General features: G+C 40.2%; 2 protein-coding genes across 4 annotated transcripts in view; both read left to right on the plus strand.

The window, feature by feature from the left end:
• The window catches only part of larp1 (La ribonucleoprotein 1, translational regulator), a 236,116-nt gene that overhangs the window by 168,062 nt on the left and 49,613 nt on the right, over positions 1-18,441 (plus strand). For all 3 annotated transcript variants that reach the window (XM_059990743.1, XM_059990745.1, XM_059990744.1), the window contains exons 12-13: positions 2,255-2,611; positions 3,134-3,257. In XM_059990743.1, coding sequence (XP_059846726.1) covers positions 2,255-2,611; positions 3,134-3,257 — 481 coding nt within the window. The remainder of the gene's footprint in view (positions 1-2,254; positions 2,612-3,133; positions 3,258-18,441) is intronic.
• The window catches only part of LOC132405715 (uncharacterized), a 321,522-nt gene that overhangs the window by 44,427 nt on the left and 258,654 nt on the right, over positions 1-18,441 (plus strand). The gene's annotated exons all lie outside the window — the stretch shown is intronic.

Genomic DNA, 18,441 nt, shown 5'->3' on the forward strand with positions numbered 1-18,441 from the left:
AAATTTTTAGCCAGGGAGTAGTGAATCTGGTGAATGCTCTGTCTGCCACAGACTGTGGTAGACTTATGTGATATGATGCAACTACCAATTTAATTTCTTTATTCTTTCTGAAACTGGTTCATTGTTGTTGAGCTTTGACTCTGTTGCCTTCTCTACAACGTCCTTTCCTGGTGGTGGTGTCACTACTGTGTAAAGATGGGGTGTTTTCATTCTCATGACCTAGCTAGATTTTTGCAGCAATGTACTGGTAGATAAGTCTCCCAGGGCAAGATAGGTTGTATTTAAGGAAGCCAGAAAGGAATTTGTGAGCCCCAGGTGAGATGAATTCATCATCATTAGCGATAGGTGAAGCGCTGCAAAACTGGAGGGTGGCAAATGTCGTTCCTTTGTTTAAGGGCTGCAAACAAAAATCTGGGAACTATAGACATGTAATCCTAACCTGTGTGTCACATGCATTACTGGAGGGGATTCTAAGAGATTGGGTACATAAGCTTTTTAGAAAAATGGGTTGATTTGGAAAAACAAGTGACCTTATCACTTAGCATGGCTTTGCGTGTCGGAGAGCAATTTCCAAGATCACTATGTCTCGTGTATTTGGCTGAGACCCTTCAGCAGGTTGAATGTATTCTTTTCAGTAGATGCTGCTTGGCCTTTGAGTTTCTCTGGTGTGATATGCACGAGCGCAGTGACTTTCACAGCTGAAGATAGTGTAATCCTTTATTGATGCAAAAGTGCAAATTCAAGACTGATATCACTATCTTATGTCAGAGGAGACATGAGGGACTCTAGATGTTGGAATTTGTTGCTACGGAATAAAGTAATTTGGCTAATGGCATATTATTGGCATAATTTTCAAGATGATTGGAAGGAAGTATCAGGTGAGTCAGAAGTAGTTTTTTTTTAACAGAGTGGTGGGTTTGTGGAACGCACTGTTGGGTAGTGGTAGATGCAGATACATTAAGGAACATGTAAGAGACTCAAATAGGCACATGGATGATAGAAAAATGGAGGGCTATATGGGAGAGAAGAGTTAGATTGATCTTTGGAGTTGATAAAAGGGTCAACACAGCGTCATGGGCAGTAGGGCCTGTACATTGCTGTAATGATCTATGGTTTGTTACGTACCCCGTAACTGGGTGTCTTACCAGCAAAGATAGAAGTGTCCTTTGGAGTCTGGTACTATTTTCAAAACAGTGTTTATTAGTAAAATATACAAATCATTATCAACAGTGCAAATATACAGATAATACACGTTAGCAATACTAAACCTAAAAGTGTGGGTATAATAATAATCAATAATAAACAAGCTCTATCGTTGTCTAGGGGATAATGAATTATCATGGGAAAGTATAAAGTTCAGTTCAGTTCATGTAGGCTGAGGTAGTTGTTGGTTGATGTGTTGTAATTGTTGGAAAGAGAGAGAGAGAGAGAGAGAGCAAACAGTAACAGCTATTGTCTTGCAAACCTTCCTTTATTTTCCTGATCCGTCGATGTGTTGTTGTGGCCATTCAGGTATGACCCCTCTGTCCTTTAGCTAGACCGTTCTTCTGTGGTGGACTCGTCACCCAGGCAAGGGTGGACACACACACAAGCCCCCACCGGCCTCGCTATAAACACTGTGAGTTAAAATTGACCGATCCTTCGTTCGGTCTCCGATGCCCCACACTTTTCTCGTGGGTTCCAACACTTAAACAGTGCTCACTAGTGTGTCTCCTGGTGCGTCTGAGGGGTGTCTTCCCAGACCTCACTTTTATCCCTACTCACGGGGTCTCAGATGTCAATCAGTTTTGAATGGCTTAGCCCATCAAACTAGCCCACTCCAGCTGTCCACTGAGGAATTTTAATGAACAGAATAGTACCAAGTAAACAGCCCTCTCCGGAGCCGTGAATCTTACAGGAGTCATAATATGGTCTCTCTCCCCTGGTGTTATCTCGCCCTTGTCTGAAGCAAATGTTCCAGTCCCAGTATGTTTTGTTCCATCTCTTTCTCTCTCATTAACAGCCTGGCAACAGTAACGGTTTGTAATTCTCCCAGGGGAGGGGGACATGGGCAACCTTGCACCCTTCTGCCCATCAGAGCTGTTCACCCTTCGTAACAGGTTAAATTAAGCTACAGTAGTAATAATTGTATCGACTAAATTTGTTGGTCCAGTTTTGTTGATGTAAAATGTTTGTAATGTGTGAATTCAGGAATTAAATTGAGGTTTTAGTATAGTGCAGTGCAGCATTGATGTACTGGATCTCCATGTTTCAGAAGTCTGAGGAACCCAAATCACAGATATGTTCGAAGCCAGACCAAGAGGAACAGGAGGAACTTGATTTCATGTTTGATGAGGAGATGGAACAGATGGCAGGTCGCAAGAACACTTTCACCGACTGGTCAGATGAAGATTCGGACTGTGAGATTGATGATCGTGATGTAAACAAGATTCTGATTGTGACGCAGACCCCTCCGTACCTGAGAAAACATCCTGGTGGGGACAGGACAGGCAATCATGTCTCCAGGGCAAAGCTAACTTCTGAGTTTGGCAAAGTCATCAATGATGGTCTCTACTATTACGAACAGGATCTGTGGAAAGAAGATTATGAACCAGAATATGCAACAATAAAGGTAATTCTGTGGTAGCTGTATAATTACAGCAATTCTTTCTTGTAATTAACAACTTTGGAGTTATTATACTGTAAAATGTTGCTGCTGACATTTAGTTCTGGCTTCTCCTTTAACGTACCCTGTTGGCCTGAAGCATCTGCTTTTACTAGTCCTGTTCCACCATATCAGATCCTTCTTCCTCCCTTCAAAATCTACCTGTTCCATCCTTTTGTTTCCAGGCCTACCTGCCTCCTTCCCTTCCTTATTTGTTTACTCCTGTCCCATCAACCTTCTCCCTCCCTCCTGCCCATTCGCTCCTCCAACTTCTATACTCCCCTACCTTCTCCCCTTTCCTGCTTACAGCTCTCACCACCCCCACCCACCGTCTCTCTGTCCAAACCTCTCCCCCCACCCCATCTCTCCACCCTGCCCCGCCCTGTCTCTGCCTTCTCTCCGTGTCCCCCATTCCCCTCCCACCCACTTTTGCTACCCTGCTCGACTTTCCTCCCCTCTATCTCAATGACAATTTTTTGTCCTTTACAGCAAGAAGTGGAAAACTTCCGTAAGCTGCATATGATCAGCCGTGAGGAGTTTAACACATTGGCTCCTGAACCGCCTGTTGATCGTAACCAGGAGGTTCCACCTGGTCCTCCTCGGCCACAGCAGGGTAAGCAAGCCACCTCAGTGAGTCTGACAACAGCCTGGATTTGTTTTCTTTTGTAATTTATTTTTTTATTGAAGTTCATCATCAAACAAACATTTCCATAAGATGTGTTTTGGACATTGTACCTATATATCATATAATCATATATGTCACAAATCTGCACAAAGTATTTATCTGAAGTACACACTTATAGAAAAGAGTGGAGAGAAAAAACAAGCAAAAGGGAAGAACTATGTACAAGTAGGGAGTGATCTTTTGTTTTTACAACAGATTCATTGATTTGTGAAAATAAAGTCAGGCCTATGAGGCAATATTTAGTTAAACCATTTTTCCCAGTATGAATCAAGTTGGTCTAAATTGGATAAAATTCTCTTACATTTGATTGGATTTATTAGCCCATTGACATTAAAAGAAATGAATTTTACCTTGTCCTTAGCCATCTGTATTTATCTGTATCATTGAAATTAGAATAAAACTTAATCAATCTACTCCCTGAACAAATACGAACCAAGAAACGAACGTGTGATTCCAAGGCTGAGGTCACTAGTAGATGACCCTGCGTTGAGCTAGAGGAAATGTCTAGCTGTGGGGGATAACCCCTCCTACTTGTAAGTTGAGGGCCCCCAATGCAGTATTCATAAAAGTCAGTGAACAAATCCATTACACAGAAAAGATTTCCCTGTGTACTCCTCTCATATATATATATATATATATATATATATATATATATACATATATATATGTATATGTACACATACATACATACACATACACACACAAATATATATATATACCCACAGTCATATACATATATACATACACATACATATTACATACGTGTATATATACTCATTCTGGTGGGGAAAAAGGAGTAAGTGAGCAAATAAAGAATAACAACTAAGTAATATAAAATCCACATAATAAATATTTCTCGAGATAGGTATATCACAGTGTACTTTTGCTTTCATTTAGCTTCTCAACATTTTTAAAGTTAGCTAAACCTTATGGCTCTTCTGAAGGGGATGAGGACTGTCTTTGGGAAACTCCTGGTCTCTTCCTGATATATTTCTCTTGGCCTCCTCCCGTCTCCTGCCTTCTTGATTCTCGCACTATTTACCAAGCGGAGCGGGACTGTTCCTCAGTCAGGCTTTCCCTCATTTTGGTGACACTGACAGGCAAACCTCTGGCCTTCATGTCTGTAGTAGCCTCTTCCACCGTCTGGTACAACCGTGCCCCGTTGTCATAAAGCACTCAAAGTTTAGCAGGGTACGGAGTTTGAAATCTAATCTTATTTTGCTTTAGTACTCGCTTTACTTTAGAGTATTCTTTGCGTTTCTGCAGGACCGCGGGGGGGGGGGGGGTAATCTTGGTGGAAGTATATTAATTTATCGTTGGAAAACATTCTCTTCTTACCCCAGGCCCTTTGTAGAATCTGCGTCTTGGTGCTGTACCGAAGGAATTTAATTATTTTAGAGAGTAGCTTTCTGTCCTGGGTAGGTTTCAGATCCAGCGCGAGGTGCGTCCTCTTGATTTCCAGCTCCATAACCGAGGGAAGATTCAGCGCGTCCCGCAGTAGCTTTTCGACAAACTCCATCATAGACGAGCCCTCCGCTCCTTCGGGAACGTTGTAGATTCTGATATTTTTCCGCTGTGATCTTCCCTCCAGGTCAAGCAGTTTACCTTCTTGGTGATGTAGTATTTTTATTGTCTTACCCAGTCACATTTTGAACGCAATCTTCCACCTTCTTGATTCAAGTCTCTGCCGCCGCTATTTTTTGATTAACGCTGGCGAGCTCTGCCTTAATATCCCGGAGCTGCTGCTTTATTTCTTTCTGGACCTCCATTATTATTTTCAGTATTTCGAAAATATTCGCCGCTTTGCCTGAATGAGGCCCAGCAGCCGCCTCGCTTGCACGTGTTCGGGTCGGAGATCCGCTCGCTGCACTCCTCTCGGACGCAGGCTCTGCAGTGTCGCTTTTTTTATTTCCGTTCCTTTTCCCCATTCTTGCCCCTCTTCAGTTCAAATATTTTTCAAAAAATATTATATTTGATGGAATAACGGGGTTTAATACGCGTTTTCCCGGAGGAGCTAGTGACTTAAGCTGCCATTCTCGACAATGATGTCACCGGAACCGACAGCGTGGATTTGTAATGACAGCAACACACTGGTGGCTGTCAGAGTGAATTAAACTAGTCTGCCCATTATGTCCTGAGTGCAGTTGATTGCATAGTCATAAATCATGGATACAGGAGCTTTGGCCCATCTAATCCATGTTGACTAGATACTCACTCAGTTTGTCCCAACTTCCAGTGTTCATTCCCTATTGCTCTTGAGTCCTATCCCTGTCCAACTGCTTCGTAAATGGAACTATGTGCCTGCCCCAACTACTTCTGCTGATGTATGAAAATGCTGCTCCCCCATGCTCCTTTTAGATTTTTCCTCTCACCTGCAGTATTCTCACTAGTGGTTAGAAAGCTATCATTCTACTCTATTACTCTACCATTTGTGACCACCGAAGCTGAGGCAGCAGACAGTTAGAACTGAGGGATGCTTGGAGGGAAAGGTGGATAGGGAAGAAGGTAGGGAAACAGCCAACGGGCAATGCAAGTGGTACTTGGGAGGAGTGGATTGAGAAGGAAGCAGGGAATCGAGCAGCAGGCATTTGGAACTGGGGGGCGGGGGAGGGTGATTGGAGACCAGGCAGCCAACTGAATGGGCATTGCTTGGGAGGAGAGGTGGATGGGGAAAGAGGCAGAGAAACAGGAGGGAGCACCAGTAGAAGGAAGTATGGAAGCATGGTAAGGAGGGCAGATGGGAGTGTGTCCAATCAGAGAACAACTCATCCTCACTTATGTACAATATTTGGGAATGTGCCAGAGCATAAGCTAAGTGTAGCATTCTAAAAACCAACCATCAGAAGAAATGTAAAGTAAAAAAAAATACACAAAAGGCCTTTGATCTTGTGCAGTTCTCAGGAAAATTTTAGTTCCCAATCTCCTCTTTACTCAGTTCTTCCTATTTCTGTTCCCTGTCAGGCAGTGTATTGTGTCTCAGCTCCTTGTGCAAATTTCAAAACAGCCAAGTGACCAGTTTAAAGACAGTTTTCCAACTGCTTCTACCAATCACTTGATTGCTACCCCTTTGTACCTCCCGTCGAGGTCTCCTCAGCATGGGATAAGAACAATGATGTACAATGGAAATGTACCAGGAATTTGCCTGGAATGGCACATTTCTGCTGTGAGGAAAACTAGGTATTTTTCTCCTGGAGTGGAAGAGGGTGAAGGCATAAGAGTGAGGTATATATAATTATGAGGGGTGAAGACAAGATAAAAACTAAAGGACAAAGGTATAGAGTTGGGGAGGGTAGGGAAGAGTTTTAGAAGGGGCTGTGACAGACCTTCACCTGGAGACAGGTGAGTTTTCTGATTTAAGTAGCTTAGAGAGTGGTTGATATGGGCCACTGGTGTTTAAAAAGTATGTGGATCAGCATGTCACAACCCTAGGCACACAAATCATGAAGTTAATGAACAACAACACATCATTGGAGCAGGCTCTTCAGCCCACACTGTCTGCTGACCACAATGCCAAATGAAAATATTCCCATCAGCACATGATCCATATCCCTCCACTCCCTAAACCTTCATGTGTCTGTCTAAAAGTCTCCTGATGACCACTACTGTGTGTATTTCCACTTCCTCCCCTGGAAGTGCATTCCAGGCACTTGCTATGCTCTGGGCAGAAACTGTACGCCTGCTTTAAGTTTTCCCCCTCTTACCTTAAACCTGTGCCCTCCAATATTTACTTTTTCTATCCTGGGAAAGATGCTCCTATCTATGCCTCTCTTAATTTTATATCCTCTGTCAGATTTGTCCTCAGCCTCCGAACCTCTGGTCTCTCTAATTTCTCCTTGCAACTAATGCTCTTTAACCCACGAGTCTCTCCAAAGACACTGCTCCTTCCTGTAATGCTGCACCCAGAACTCTGCACAAAATTATAAATGCAGCCAAACGAAAGTTACAGCTACAGCATAGCTTTCTGGCTTTTATGCTCTGATCAACAAACACAAGCATGCCATACACCTTCTTTATCACCCAATTCATTTTCAAGGAGCTGTGGATTTGTTTTCCGGTATTTCTCTCTCCATCAATGTTGTATTAACTCTGTATTGTCCTCTTACATTTAACCTTCTACAGTGCAACACTTCACATTTGTCTGGATTAAACACTTACCATTTCTCCACCACCATCTGCAACTGATTTATTTTGATGTGTTTTTGACTAAGAACAGCTTCACCAATTTTTGTGTTATCTGCACACTTACTCATAAAATCAGATTTAATATCAATAAATAATGCAAAAAAATGGAAATTTAAAAAAGTAGTAAGGTACAGTTCATGGGTTTGATGTCTATTTAGAAATCGGATGGCAGAAGGGAAGAAGCTGTTCCTGATTTGTTTGAGTGTATATGTTCAGGCTTCTATACTGCCTTCCGGATGATACCAATGAGAAGAGGGCATTTTGAGAGGTAGAGGTCCTTAAAGATGGAGGTCGCCTTTCTGAGGCACCTCTCCTTGAAGCTGACCTGGTTACTACAGAGGCTAGTGCCTAAAATGGAGCTGACTAATTTGACAACTGTCTGCAGCTTTCTTCAATCCTGAGAAGCAGTGTTCCCCGCCCCCCCCACCCACAATGCTAGAACGGTGGTGCAGCCAGTAAGAGTGCTAATGGTACAGTTATCAAAATTTGCGTGTTTTTGCTAACATACTAAATCTCCTCAAACTCCTTATGTATTATAGCCGCTGTCTTGCCTTCTTCATAGCTGCGTCGGTATATTGGGTTCAGGTTAGGCCCTCAGAGATATTGATGTGAGTCCATCTATATTCTCATCCAAGTCATAGTCATAGTCAGAGAAATTCCAGGATTGAATGGCTTGTCATATGAAAAGCATTTGGCTCTGGGCCTGTATTCACAAGAATTCAAAGAATGAGGGGTAACCTCATTGAAGCCTATCGAATGGTGAAAGGCCTTGATAGAATGGATATGGAAAGGATGTTTCCTATGGTGGGAGAGTCTAAGACCAGAGGACACTGCCTTAGAGTAGAGGGGTGTCCCTTTAGAACAAAGATGAGGAGGAATTGCTTTAGCCAGAGAGTGGTGAGTAAATATGTGAAATTTGTTGCCACATGTGGCTGTGGAGGCAAAGTCTTTACGTATACTTAAGGCAGAGGTTGATAGATTCTTGACTGGTCATGACGTGAAGGGATACCGGGAGAAGGCAGGAGATTGGGGCTGAGAGTAAAATTGGTTCAGCCATGATGAAATGGTGGAGCAGACTCAATGGGCCAAATGGCTTAATTCTGCTCTTATATCTTATGGTCTAAAAGTACAGCATAGAAACTGGCCCTTCGGCTATTCAGGCTGGGCTGAACCATTTAAACTGCCTACTCCCATCGACTTCTACTGGGACCATAGTCCTTCAAATCCTTAGCATCCATGAACATATCCAAGGTTATATTAAATGATGAAATTGAGCTTGCATCTGCCATTTGTGCTGGCAGTTCATTCCACGCTCTCACAACCTTCTGAGTGAAGAGGTTTCCCCCTCATGTTCCCCTTAAACTGTTTACTTTTCACCCTTAACCAATGACCTCTGGTTGTAGTCCCATCCATACTCAGTGGGAAAAAGCCTGCTAGCATTTATTCTATCTATTTCCCACATAATTTTGTATATGTCTATCAGATCGCCTCTCAATCTTCTGTGTTCCAAAGAATAAAGTCCTAACCTATCCAATCTTTTCATAAGCTCAGCTCCTCCTGCCCTGGCAACATTCTTGTAAGTTTTTCTCTGTACTCTTTCAGCTTTATTCACATCTTTACTGTAGCTAAGTGACCAAACTGCAAATTAGGACTGAATCGACGTTTTAGAACAGGGAACAGTGCAGCACAGGAGCAGGCCATTTGGCCCACAGTGCTGTGCCAAACCAACTAAAAGGCAAGTCAGAAAACACCCAAACTCTGTTCCTTATTCCATGTCCATTTCTCTCCATCTTCCTTACTTCCATGTGTCTATCCAAATATCTCTTGAAAGCCTCCAATGTAGTTGCTTCTACCACTATACTAGGCAGCGCATTCCAGGCATCCACCACTCTCTGAATAAAAAAAAGTTACCCCTCACATCCCCCTTGAACCTAGTTCCTCTCACCTTCAATGCATGCCTTCAATGTATGAGACAGTTCAAACCACAAAAACAGATACTCTCTGTCCACTCTATCTCATATCTCTCATAATCTTGCAAACCTCTATCAGATTTCCTCCAGCACTCCAGAGAAAACAACCCAAGTTTATACAGCTTCTTAAAATAGCACATGCACTCTAAACCAGGCAGAATTCTGATAAACCTGCACCCTCTCCAAAGCCTCAACATCCTTCCTATAGTGGGTGACCAGAACTGTACACAGCACTCCAGATGTGGTCTAACCAGAGTTTTATAAAATTGCAATATAACCTCCTGACCTTTGAACTCGGTGCCTCAACTAATAGAATCATTCATTCCATAAGCTGCCTTTAAGCCACTTTCAACGACCTATGAACTTGGATCCTAAGACCTCGCTGCTCAGCAACACTGTTAAGAATCTTGCCCTCAAGTTTGTACTGCCTTCTTGTATTTGACCTGTTGAGATGCAACACCTCACATTTATCTGGATTAAACTCCATCTGCCATTTCTTAGCCAACATCTGCAACTGATCCGTATTGTGTTCTATTCTTTGCCAGTCTTCTACATTATCCACAATTCTACCAATCTTGGTATCATCTGCAAATTTATGAACACACCCATCTACATTTTCAACCAGGTCCTTTATATACATTACAAACAGTAGAGGTCCCAGCACAGATCCCTGTGGAACTCCACTAATTACAGATGCCAGCTTGAACAAGTCCCTTCAACCACTACACTCTGCCTTCTGTGTGCAAGCTAGTTCTAAATCCAAAAAGCCAGTTAACCACAGACCCCTGTCATATTAATCTTCTAGCTTCACATAAGGGGCTTTGTCAAACTCAAATTATGTAGGCAACATCCATTGCTGTACCCTCATCAATCTCTCTCATCATCTTTTCAAAAAAGTCAAATCAAGTTGGTAAGCACAACCTGCCTTGCACAAAACCATGTTGGCTCTCCCTGATATGGCTATGGGTTTTCAAATGGTCATATATCCTATCCCTAAGAATTTTCTCAAACAATTTCCTTAAAACTGGTGTGAGATACTGGTCTATAGTTCCCTTCTTAAGTAGAGGCATAGCATTAGCCACTCATCAGTCCTCTGGGACCTCACCTGCGGCTAAAGAGACCATACGACATAGGCCATTTGGTCCGTCGATTCTGCTCCACAATTCAATCATGACTGAACCTTTTCTCCCTGTCTTAGCCCCACTTCCCCTGGCCTTCTCCCTGCAACCTTTGATGCCATGTCCAATCAAGAACTTATCATGTTCTGCTTTAAATACACCCAACGACCTGGCCTGCACAGTTGCCCTTGCCAATAAATTACACAAATTCACCACCCTCTGGCTAAAGAAATTTCTTGATAGCTCTGTTTTAAGTGGACACCCCTGTATCCTGAGGAAGTGCCGTCTTGTCCTAGTCTCCCCCACCATGGGAAACATCCTATCCACATCTACTCTGTCTAAGCCTTTCAACATTCAAAAAAGCTTTCAATGAGATTGTCCCTCATCTTTCTAAGTTCCAGTGAATACAGACCCATAGATGTCAAATGTTCCTTGTATGATAACCCTTTCATTCCCGGAATCATCCTTATGAACCTCCTCTGTACCCTCTCCTGTGCTAGCACATCTTTTCTTATGTGGAGCCCAGAGCTGTTCACAATATTCAAGGTAAGGCCTCACCAGTGCCTTATAAAGCCTCAGCATCACATCCCTGCTCCTGAATTCTAGAGCTCTTGAAATGAATGCTAATATTGCATTTGCTTTCCTCACTGCTGACTCTACCAGTAAGTTAACTTTTAGGTTGTTCTGTCAAATTTCAGGCAGAACTCAATTGTATTGTGATTATTGATCACAATACCTTAAGCTTCCTAATCACCTCTAGTTCATTATATTACACCCAATCCAGTATAGCTTATCCCTGACTCGGCTCAATGACAAACTGCTCCAAAAAACCATCTCATAGATATTCAACAAACTCATTCTCTTGAGATCTACTTCCATACTGATTTTCCCAATCAACCTGCATGTTGAAATCTCTCATGACTATCGTAACATTGCCCTTTTGACACACATTTTCTATTTCCTTTTGCAATCTGTAGTCCACGTTCCAGCTACTGTGGGGAGGTCTGTATACAAGTGCCATTAGAATCCTTTTACCCTTGCAGTTTCTTAACTCAACCCGCAAGGATCCGATATCTTCTGATCCTGTGTAACATTTTGCTATTGATTTGTTGCCATTCTTTACCAGCAGGGCCATGCTACACCCTCTGCCTACCTTCCTAACCCTCTGATACAACGTGTAACCTTGGGACATTTAGCTCCCAACTACAATCATCCTTCAGCCACGACATCATACCTGACCATCTGTAATAGTCAACAAGATCTTATACAGGAAGGAAATAGATCCTTTAGCTCAACTAGTCCAGCCTGCCCTAACCACTGTTTTCCCGTTTCCTTGGAAACCTTTTCTATCCATGTAACACCACAAGGGTCTTTTACAAGTAGTTGTTAGTCATTTATGCATTTATGGCTTCAATGAGTTGAGTCAAGTGAGCTATTTCCATGTGGTACAGTCTTGCGTCCTTATGCAAGTTAAAAAATAAGTGCACTTTCCAAAAATCTGGAACAAAACCAAGAAATGCTGGAAACACTGAGCAGATCTAGCTGCAACATGTGTGAATGGAGAAACAGGTTTACCATTTCAGATGCAAGTCCTTTCCTCTAGAGAAACTCCATAACATTCTGACAGTTTCAGGTATTGTCTCTTATTTTATTGTCTATTATAAAATATATTCTGTACTCTGGCTGTGCCTTCTCAGTTACCTTATCCATCTGTACTTTTGCCTTCTGCCTTACTTGGCAAATGGATCTGAAGGTCCTCAGGATTACAGTCCTCACTGTCACCAACACCCCATATTAACATCATTAATGTATATAACAAACAGCAAAGGTTCAACATTAATCCCTGATCGCAAGTTTCCCATTGTTCAATCATTAATTTCTTCCTCCTGTCTCTAGGCCTTATGAAATTGTGCTGGATCCAATGAGTTCTAACTTTATGGATTTATCTTCCATGTGTGGCCTTGTCAGACTCTACTGATGTCCATGTAGAATACTACACTAGGTGGTGGGTTAGTGGCATCAGTGCTGGACTTCGGAGCAAAGGCTTCAGAGTTTGAATCTAGCTGGCTCCCTTGCACGCTTTCCGTCTGTGCTGGGTTAAGCGTCGAGCTAGCAACTCAGCCTTGTAAAAGCAAGCAAGCCTGCTAAAAAAAATACGCCTTAATGACAGCATCCTGATGACTGCACTCAGAGTTAAGGGCTTGCTGCTGGTTCTTCTCATGTAGAACACTATACTAATCTTATTGCCACAAGATGGTCAACTTCTCTTTCCTGGGGTGGAAATGTCAGATATTGAAGGGCACGGGCTTAACGTCAGAGGTGGGGAGTTTATAAAGGGAAGGTTAATTGCACAGAGAGTGGTGCAAGGAATGCTATGCTAATGGAGGTGGCGGAGCTGATATGCCTGCAATGCTTCAGAGGCATGAGACAGACATGAATAGTCATGGAAAGAAGGGTTATGTACCATGTGCAGGCAATCAGGATTATTTTAGATTGGCATATGGTTAGTCCAGGCACAATGGGGAGGAAGGACCTATGCTGTATAGTTCTATGTTCTAACTCAATGAGTCACCTTCAAATTGAGATGGTGTGTCATCTGCCCCCCTCCAACTGCTTTCCATCCCCTTTTCTGTTGACTCCCATTGGAACCTCTGTGCCACTCATCCTGCATGTGACTTGCTATCTTCCTGTGCCCCCCCCCAAAAAAAAAACCCAGATCAACTCCATCAAATGCAGCACTTTGACTTGACTCAGATTCCTGCATCTGGAAGAAATCTTCTGCATTATTCAGTTATTGGGAGTTGAGTGGGTAATGCAATGAATGGTGGTTTATTAATCTTGTAGCTTACTGTCTACAACAATTTTTTTTGGTTTTTTTATGCATTTTCTACATCGCTACAGATAGAAAAAAATACCAAATCAAAATGAAGAACATTAATACAGTGCAAAAATAAACATACAATAATAATATAATACAAAAAAGATAATTGAGAAAGCACCCAAATTGAAGACATGTAAAATTAGTATCCTCCCCAAGCCCCACAACAAAAAAAAAACTACAGACCAACCACAACACAATATAGAGAATATAAATCAGGACATTCAAACCCCCAAAACTGTAAATACACTTAAAAACAGAAGATATTAATGCCTACTACCAAAAAAAAGAGCTGAAAGCAAGGGACTGAAAAAAAAACCTTAGTTAAGAAGAAGGTTATGAAAGTACTCAATAAAAGGTCCCCAGAACTTATGGAACTTTATATCTGAATTAAGAACTAAATAATGAATTTTTTCAAGGTCTAAGCAGGACATAATATCGTTAAGCCATTGAGCATGCGTGGGCGGGGCAACATCTCTCCATCTAAGGAGGATTAAACGTCTAGCCAGGAGAGAAGCAAAAGATAATATTCGGCACTTAGTCGAACTCAGACATAAATCTGTCTCACCCAAAAGACCAAACAAAGCAATTAAAGGGTTAGGTTTCAAGTGGTGATTCAGAATATAAGATAAAGTTATGAAGATATCTTTCCACAATTTCTCCAAGCTAGGACAGAACCAATACATATGAATAAGAGAGGCCTCACCCTTTTGCATTTATCACAAAGAGGACTAATATTAGGGTAAAATCGAGATAATTTAGATTTAGACATATGGGCTCTATGAACAATTTTAAACTGTAAAAGGCAATGGCGAGCACAAAGAGAGGTTGAATTAACCGATTTGAGAATCGAGTCCCAAGTCTCATCAGATAAAGAGATATTTAAATCATGCTCCCAAGCCATTCTAATTTTATCCACGGGGCATGCCGTAAGAATGCTAATTTATCACGAATAAATGATATTAAACCTTTACCCAGTGGATTAATAGTAAGAAATACATCCATAACATTTTTCTCAGACATTTCAGGGAAGTTAGGAATTAAAGGATTAATGAAGTGTCTAATTTGGAGATATCTAAAAAAAATGAGCATTAGGCAGATTGAACTTAGCAGAGAGCTGTTGAAAAGATGCAAAGCAATTATCAATAAAAAGATCTTCAAAATGTCTAATTCCCTTCCTATACCAATCATGGAATGTTGAATCATACACAGTAGGTAAAAAAAGGTGATTATGTAAGATAGGACTAGAAAAGGAAAAACCATAGAAACCATAAAATTTCCTAAACTGAGCCCATATTCGCAAAGTTTGTCTAACAAGAGGATTAACAATTAATCTGGACAAATTACTAGGGAGTACAGAGCCAAGAAGCGCAGAAATAGATAAATCTTTAGTGGAACTCAACTCCATTGCCACCCAATTAGGGCACTTGGGTTGGCCATAGAAAAAAGACCAAAAGGTAGCACAACGTATATTGGCTGCCCAATAATATAAACGAAAGTTAGGTAAGGCCATGCCACCCTGTTTTTTTAGATTTTTGGAGATAAACTCTATTAATTCTAGAACGCTTATTCTTCCACAGATATGACAAAATAATAGAGTCTAAGGAATCAAAAAAAGATTTAGGAATAAAAATTGGAATTGATTGAAATAAATATAAAAATTTAGGGAGAACATACATTTTAACAACATTAATACGACCTACCAAAGGCATAGATAGAGGTGATCATTGTGACAGACTCTGTTTTGTATTATATAAAAGATTGGCAAAATTTTCATGAAAAAGATCTTTAAACTTCCTTGTGACTGTAATCCCAAAATAAGTAAATTGATTATGAACTACTTTAAAAGGGAGGTCACAAAATGTTAATTCTTGTGCTTCTTTATTAATTGGGAAAAGTTCACTCTTATGTAAATTAAGTTTATAGCCAGAAAACTGGCTAAACTGATCAAGAAGTGAGAACATTGGAGGTAAGGATGTAGACGGATTTGAAAGAAAAAGTAATAAGTCATCAGCATAAAGAGAAACTTTATGCTCAACACCCCCCCCCCCCCACCCAAATCCCGGTCAATTCAGGACAGCTTCGAAATGCTATCGCCAAAGGTTCTATAGCCAAATCAAAGAGAAAGGGACTTAAAGGGCATCCCTGACGTTAAATAACTGGGATTTCTGGAAATTAGTCAAAACAGAGGCAGTAGGACACAGATACAGCAATTTGATCCAAGAGATAAAATTTTGACCGAAGTCAAATTTTTCTAAAACTGCAAAAAGGTAATTCCACTCTATACGATCAACTGCTTTCTCCACATCGAGGGAAATAACACATTCAGGAATCCCAGTTGAAGGTGAATATAAAATGTTAAATAAACGCTGAATATTAAAAAAAGGAAGACGATTTTTAATAAAACCAGTTTGGTCATCAGAAATAATAGAGGGAATAACAGTTTCTAATCTATAAGCCAAAACTTTGGCCAAGATTTTAACATCAACATTAAGCAAAGAAATCGGCCTATACGAGGAACACGCTGTTGGGTCTTTACCCTTTTTTAATAAAATAATAGATGCCTCATTAAAAGAGGGTGGCAATTTACCATAATTAAACGAGTCAGATAGTACTGAGAGTAACTAAGGAGAAAGAAATGAAGAGAATGATTTATAAAATTCTACGGGGAACCCATTGGGTCCAGGAGATTTCCCTGAAGACAATGCAGAAATTGCACAAGATATTTCTTCTGATGATATAGACGCATTAAGTTTGGCTTTAAAATCAGATGAAAGCGAAGGAATATTCAGATTATTTAAAAAATGATCAACAGAAATATTCTCATTCAGAGATTCAGAGGAATAAAGTCGAGAGTAAAAAATTTTAAATACGTCATTGATTTCTAAGTGATCCGATGTAAAGTCTCCATTCTCTTTCCGGATCTTTGTAATAGCTTTGTTTAGCTTTGGAACGCCTCAGCTGATTGACTAGAAATTTACCAGATTTGTCACCATGAATATAAAAGCGACTCTTACTTTCAAGAAGTTGGCGTTCAACAGGTTGAGTAGACAGAAGATTAAATTTAGTTTGAAGTTCTACACGCTTTGTGTATAATTCAGGATTCTTAGTTTAAGCATACAGTTGATCTAATTCTTTAATCTGATTAATGAGGTCTAATCGATCTGTACAGGACTATCTATTAAGATTTGCTGTATAGGAGATTATTTGACCCCTCAAATATGCTTTCATGGCATCCCAGACAATTGGTGTTAAAATAAAAGGTTATCTGATCCTTAATAAATTTTAGAAAATTATCATCCGATAATAAAGTTGAGTCAAAACGCTAGTGTTTATTCCTCTGAGGGAGACCAGGAAAATTTAAGGACAAAGTAATTGGGGCATGGTCAGAAATCAGTATACTCTGATAATCACAAGAATAGACAAATGGAATAAGTTGATTATCGAGTAAAAAGTAGTCAATTCTAGTAAAGGTATGGTGAACATGTGAATAAAAAGAATAATCTCTCTCAGTAGGATGAAGGAAACGCCATATATCTGAGATACCATAATTAGAAAGAAAAGAGTGAATAGCTAAGGCAGATTTAGTAGGTAATCTAGTAACAGAGGACGATCGATCCAAATTAGGATCTAATCAACAATTAAAATCGCCACCCGGTATAAGAGAGTATGAGTTTAAATCTGGTAGTGAGGAGAAAAAACGTTCAAAAAAATTAACATCATCAAAATTGGGAGCATACAGGTTTGCAAGTACAATTTTAGTATTATATAATTTACCAGAAACAATAATAAAACGGCCATTTGTATCAGATATCTTATTATGGAGTTCAAAAGGAATATTTGAATTAATAAGGGTGGAGACCCCCCCCCTCCCCCCCCCCCCCCCAGCTTTGGCAGCAAAGGATGAGTGAAAATGCTGACCTGCCCACTTTGACAAAAGCCGAGAATTATCAAAACTACGAATATGAGTTTCTTGAAGGAAAGCAATGTCAGCTTTGAGTTGTTTAATATGCAACAAGACCTTCCTTCTTTTAACAGGATGATTCAATCCCTTTACATTCCAGCTCACAAATTTAAGTGTATTAACCATTATCAATTGTTAGTGCATAGAAGGTAGCAGGCATATAAAAAATCAAGCAGTACAGTAACAGTCTGGGAGCAAAAATGTAAACATAAATCAATATAATCAAAACAAAGACATGTCCTGAATTACAAAGGAAAACAAAAGAAACTGAGTAATATTGGAACTGGAGAACCCATCCCACCCTCGCAACCCAAAACTAGATGGCTACCTAAAAAAGCAGCTAGCTCTACAAAAAAAATTAATCCAAAAATGTCTTCCAGTTCCGTATCGTTAACAAAAGTTCCGTATAAATAATACAGCAAATAATAACTAATTTATGCACTAGAAAACAGAATTACAAATAGGAACAACTTCAACAGAAGGAGTATAAAACTTAATACAAAAAAAATCAGAAAAGAAAACTAAAACTAACCTAAATTATAAAAGATTAAAAGAAAAACAGGAGGGGGAAAAGGGGGAAATTATAAATTTAAAGAGAATACTTATCAACCGTTTACAGAAAAAAAAGCAAAACTTGAACTATAAATCAACCAACAGGGAGGCCTTCAGTAAAAACTCCAAACTTCCAAAACAAGTTAAAATCAATTGTAGTTCTCTATAGATAGAGTTATACAGAAATAAAATAGATTACACAAGTAAAATCTAAAAGTCTGCAGGGAAACATTAAACTTAAATCATCTATTTAGAAAAAACCCACCAAATCCAGGGAGAGATTGACTATAGCCCTTAGAGTTTCAATAGTTAATGTCTGAATTATTCAAGTAAAGTCTGAGTTTGGAAAAAATAGCTTTACTTCGAGAAGAACTTATCAACCATTTTAGAAGGTCAGATCGGTTCCGAAGAAGACGAGATGGCTGGAAGACTTCCAACAAACACCTCA

Source organism: Hypanus sabinus, chromosome 15, assembly GCF_030144855.1.
Source record: "Hypanus sabinus isolate sHypSab1 chromosome 15, sHypSab1.hap1, whole genome shotgun sequence".
Lineage (NCBI taxonomy): Eukaryota > Metazoa > Chordata > Chondrichthyes > Myliobatiformes > Dasyatidae > Hypanus > Hypanus sabinus.